We start from the raw sequence: 4,424 nt of genomic DNA, 5'->3' as shown, positions 1-4,424 counted from the left end.
TAAATAACTGCAAAGAAGTATTTTTTTTTTAATTCATTCGTATCGTCGGCCAAAATTACATAAAACTTACTGAATAAGCTTTCAGGTTGAAATGTAACGAAAAGTTCTCTCATTTCCAATTATTTGGGTTCTTTTTTCATAAGATATCTTTGAAAATTAGGAAAATTAGCCGATGATTAAAATTTTCACCAATAATGATGCGCATCTTCGCGCATTGTTACAACACAAAAAAGCCTTAAACCGTACAAACTACGCGCATTGTTACAACACAAAAAAAGCCTTAAACCGTACAAACTACACTACAAGATCGATAAATTCTGATGCACCTTTAATTAATTCACCTGTAAATGTAAACCAGATCAGGAAAAGGATAACTCATTAAAAGCGAGAGGAATTGTAGTCCAGAACATGGTCAGGTTGAGGCGGAGCTAGTCTACGAGGAAAATTTTCGCCTTTAATTAGTCCACACCCGATGGCGCTCGAGCACCAATCAACCGCGACCTTTGGCCTTGTCAACTACCCGAATTCAACCAATGGCATTGTGAAGGCGCGCGACCAGCACGCGACCAGTGCACGCGAGGGACTAGGGATAACGGTATCATTTATTTGTTATTGTTGACTAGATAATCGATGAGAGATGAACATGAGAGAGATGCAAGAGTCCTTTATGTTACAACCAGGCCGTGTGAGCGCATTGCAGTCCCTGGAAAATGTCCCTAAAGTTGCCGCTTTTTATCATTGCAAAAAAGACTTACTGGACAGCAAACGACAGAAACCTGTAGCTATGTCTCGTAGAAACGCGCGTGAAAGAAGGCGCGTGAAAATGATTAATAACGGATATGAAACTCTGCGGCATCATGTTCCGGCTGGAGTGGACAATAAGAAATTAAGTAAAGTGGAAACGCTGCGTTCAGCAGTGGATTATATTAAATATCTACAGAACCTCCTCCAGTCCGAAAACTCGGTCCCACCTAGCTCAACAGAAACCACAACAATGACCGAAAAACCTTACAATTCATTTAATTCAAACTCTGTAACAGTCAAAGAAGAAAACACTTTTGAAAAGAGATGCTGTTCTGTGCAGGATGCGGAAGATACGTTACCTCCCTTACAAAGGTTTCCGGTGCAGGAGGAAGGGATGTTCGTGGACATTGCCCAGTGGTTGTATCAAAACTCAGAGCCAATTAAAGATAGTACCAGCATCCGCTTAAAAGGTAAGGACAAACAGGTCTTACCGAGTTTATTAAGGCTTGTCCTGTAATTGTCATTCGATCAAAATGTTTTATCTTTTTAAAAAAAATTGTCAGAGACAAAGCGTTTTCCCGCAAGCATTTTAGTATGTTAATCGTTCCATGCAATTTTTGATGAAGCATGCGCCCTCTGTCATATCTTCTTGTCATAATTTATAAATTAGAATCCTAAAATATGCATATAAAGAAGGAATAATTTGAAATCAGTGTATTCAAGCGTAGCTACCTTGTCCTCGCCAATGACACATCACTCGGAATCACACCCATGTTTTGAATATTTTCCTCGTAATATTTTCAAAGAACGATTGGGCATAGCCTCATTAAATTAGCTTCGACACATAAATCAATATTTTGGACCTTTAAACTCAACTTCAATCCACCAAAAAATTGTCAATAAGGTCCCTTAAATTTTCTCAAAAATTGACATTAACATTTGAAGTTTCGACTCGATAAAATTTCTGGTTTCATTGTCTTTTTTTCCATCTAAATCGATGAAGGCAAAGCAAATAGAGATTTATCGATAACTTTTTTTTTATTGTAGTAAGGCTGATCAAAAGCAACGTTGTCTTTTTCTATATTTTTTAAATTTGAAAAAATGGCTCTTTACTGTTATTCTCGTTACTGAAAAGTTCTGCTGTGGGGATTTTTTTCGATATTAATATCACAGTGAAAAATTCACTGTTCAAGAAATACGAAAAAACTTTATTTTGGACTTAACTTTTTAAAATTTGTAATTTTTATCATATGTTATTTCTTCATGATGTGCTTCACTAATCTAATTGTTTAATTGACCAGTGACATTTTTTGGACTTTTTGATGTGTTATAATTACAGAGACAGAGTGCTATGTCTCATGCTAATCTCTTATGCTGGAACCTCAAGAATAAAACATCGTAGAAAAATATTTCATCTTGGTCATATATTTTCAGAATCTATCAAACCCAGGAACGAACAAAAATCCCCCGTTACATTAATATAAACGAATGACTGACAGTTCTGTTTTGTCTTTTATGTCTTTGGTACAATCATACTTAAAATACATGCAAAGAAACAATATGTGTTGGTATATTAATATTGGAATTGTATGACAGTAAACAGAAAAAAGGAAGTGTTAATGAAAATCGCTATAAGTCCTATCTGCTATACATGTACTATGTTTTTGTTTTTAACGTTCTTCTCAATAAATTAACGTAAAATCATGGAAAATAATCTAAGCCCTATTTTTCCCCATTTTGTCTTACTATTTGAGTTTTTCAATTTTTGGACAGTTGCGTCATAAAGGATGGAATCATATGACCAGATTAATGGCCATGATTAATCTCGTAAGAATAAATCAATATCATTATTTTATTTTTATCGGTAAATAAAAAACAGCAAAAGAGAATTATCTAATATAAATAGCTAGAAGTTTGAATAGAAAACGGTGTTTTCTCGCGCGATTTGAATGAATGAAAAAGAACGACAAAAGCAAAGCATTCATAAACTAAATGAGAAACATACATTGTAATTATAGACGCAAAAGTAAGCAAGAATGGCATATTGAAATAATAGTCTCATACCATAAATCCAACAAAGCCTATTTTTTATCCATTAAATAAATTAGTATCAAAAGCTCTGAAATCCAAAATACAGGCAAATAGCTCAAAACAGGACTGAGAAATTTTCTTTTCGTTTTCTTAGGTCATACTTGATTCCAAACCTGTCACTTCATCTCGGACATGTGTCGGAATTCTAATCAAATATCATTTTTAGAATCCATAGAGTAAAATTGTTGCATGAGCATTTTCCACGTCTTGTCTTCGGCCATCTGCCGTTAATTGACCGCATGTGCCCCTATCCTTCAGGACTTCTGGTAATAAAGTAATGTAACGAAGAATGGACGGTCGAAAATTTCAAAAGAAGCAAGATGAACATTGTCTCGTACAATAGTTTCGCCACCATCGGTGTTCAATAATATTTTGAATATTTCATAAGCTATCAACTGACCCTTTGGAATAAGAAAAAAGAAATACAAAAAGTCATCTCAGTTTATGTCCTGAAAATCATTCGAAAATGGAATCTGTCACCTCGGCCTTTTGGGGATAAATTGTGGGTTATGCTATAGCCCGAGAGGACAGCGGTTAGCCCCCTTTGTTTTCTCTCCGTTAGAGGGCAGTTTATATTGTATCCTTCTAGCTCACATTTAAAAGGCCAAAGTGTGAATACTTTTGTTAAACTGTAAATTAAGGGCTATCCAAACTTGAAATGCATGATTTTAATTTGCACAAATACATGCCCCTGTCCTGAAGACAAGAGTCTTTAGGGTCAAGCCTCGGTCATCTAGAAATAAATTTCATGGACGTTTTGCTCTACAACAGGGTGGCAAAGAACTAGTGGCATTAACAGAAGTGGACATTATACTGCGATATTGGTCGAAGCTCGCCATTTTATACCTTGTCAAAACGCCAAATCATGCGGCCACAGGTTTCTATAGACATGCACAGATATTCCACTTAAGTCCCGTCATGTTTTATTGGATTTGAGTTTAATTAAAGACTACGGTGCATGTCTTGCAAAGATGATTAAAAAGAAGAGTTACATCCCCCTTGGCTTTTGATATTTAACTAAGGAAGTGTAACTTTGACTTTAGAAATCAATACCACCCGATCTATTAGCCTAATGTTTAAGAATATTACTGAGATAATTAAAATGTACATCTGTAGACCACAGGGGCGTCATGACTTTAAATCAAGATAGTATGTTAATTGTCCCTGCGGTATCATATTATGCCCATTGCTACCACATTATCATGAAGATTCATACATTTTATCAAATCGGACTTTGCCATGTCATTTAAGTTAACTTGATAACGAAGGATATCCATGTTATTAGTATTTTTTCTCTTGTTTTAGGTATGGACAACAATATCCAACAATCAGACTTTGATATGCAAAACATCTTATGAAAAAGGAGTTTTTCAAATCGGACTTTGCCATGTCATTTAAGTTAATTTGATAACGAAGGATATCCTATTATTAGTATTTTTTTTCTCTTGTTTTAGGTATGGACAACAATATCCAACAATCAGACTTTGATATGCAAAACATCTTATGAAAAAGGAGTTTTTTCGTTCATCTCGTAATTATATATGACGTCACAAAGTGCCTTCCAATTGTCTTCCACATGGCTGCAAACA

At 35.1% G+C, this 4,424-nt stretch overlaps 1 protein-coding gene across 1 annotated transcript; it reads left to right on the top strand.

Annotated features, from left to right (window-relative positions):
• The first annotated feature begins 335 nt into the window (after positions 1 to 335).
• On the top strand, positions 336 to 4,207 carry LOC134238993 (achaete-scute homolog 1b-like). Its single transcript, XM_062721142.1, has 2 exons — positions 336 to 1,214; positions 4,141 to 4,207. Exons 1-2 carry the CDS (start codon positions 638 to 640, stop codon positions 4,191 to 4,193), a joined length of 630 nt encoding a protein of 209 aa, XP_062577126.1. The 5' UTR covers positions 336 to 637; the 3' UTR covers positions 4,194 to 4,207.
• Positions 4,208 to 4,424: the final 217 nt, after the last annotated feature.

Source organism: Saccostrea cucullata, unplaced genomic scaffold (assembly GCF_032062105.1).
Source record: "Saccostrea cucullata isolate Sc308-1 unplaced genomic scaffold, CSIRO_AGI_Scuc_v1 ctg658, whole genome shotgun sequence".
In the NCBI taxonomy this organism is placed as follows: Eukaryota; Metazoa; Mollusca; class Bivalvia; order Ostreida; family Ostreidae; genus Saccostrea; species Saccostrea cuccullata.
Note: the sequence above shows the minus strand (reverse complement) of the source record. Positions and strands in the feature narration are given on the sequence as shown.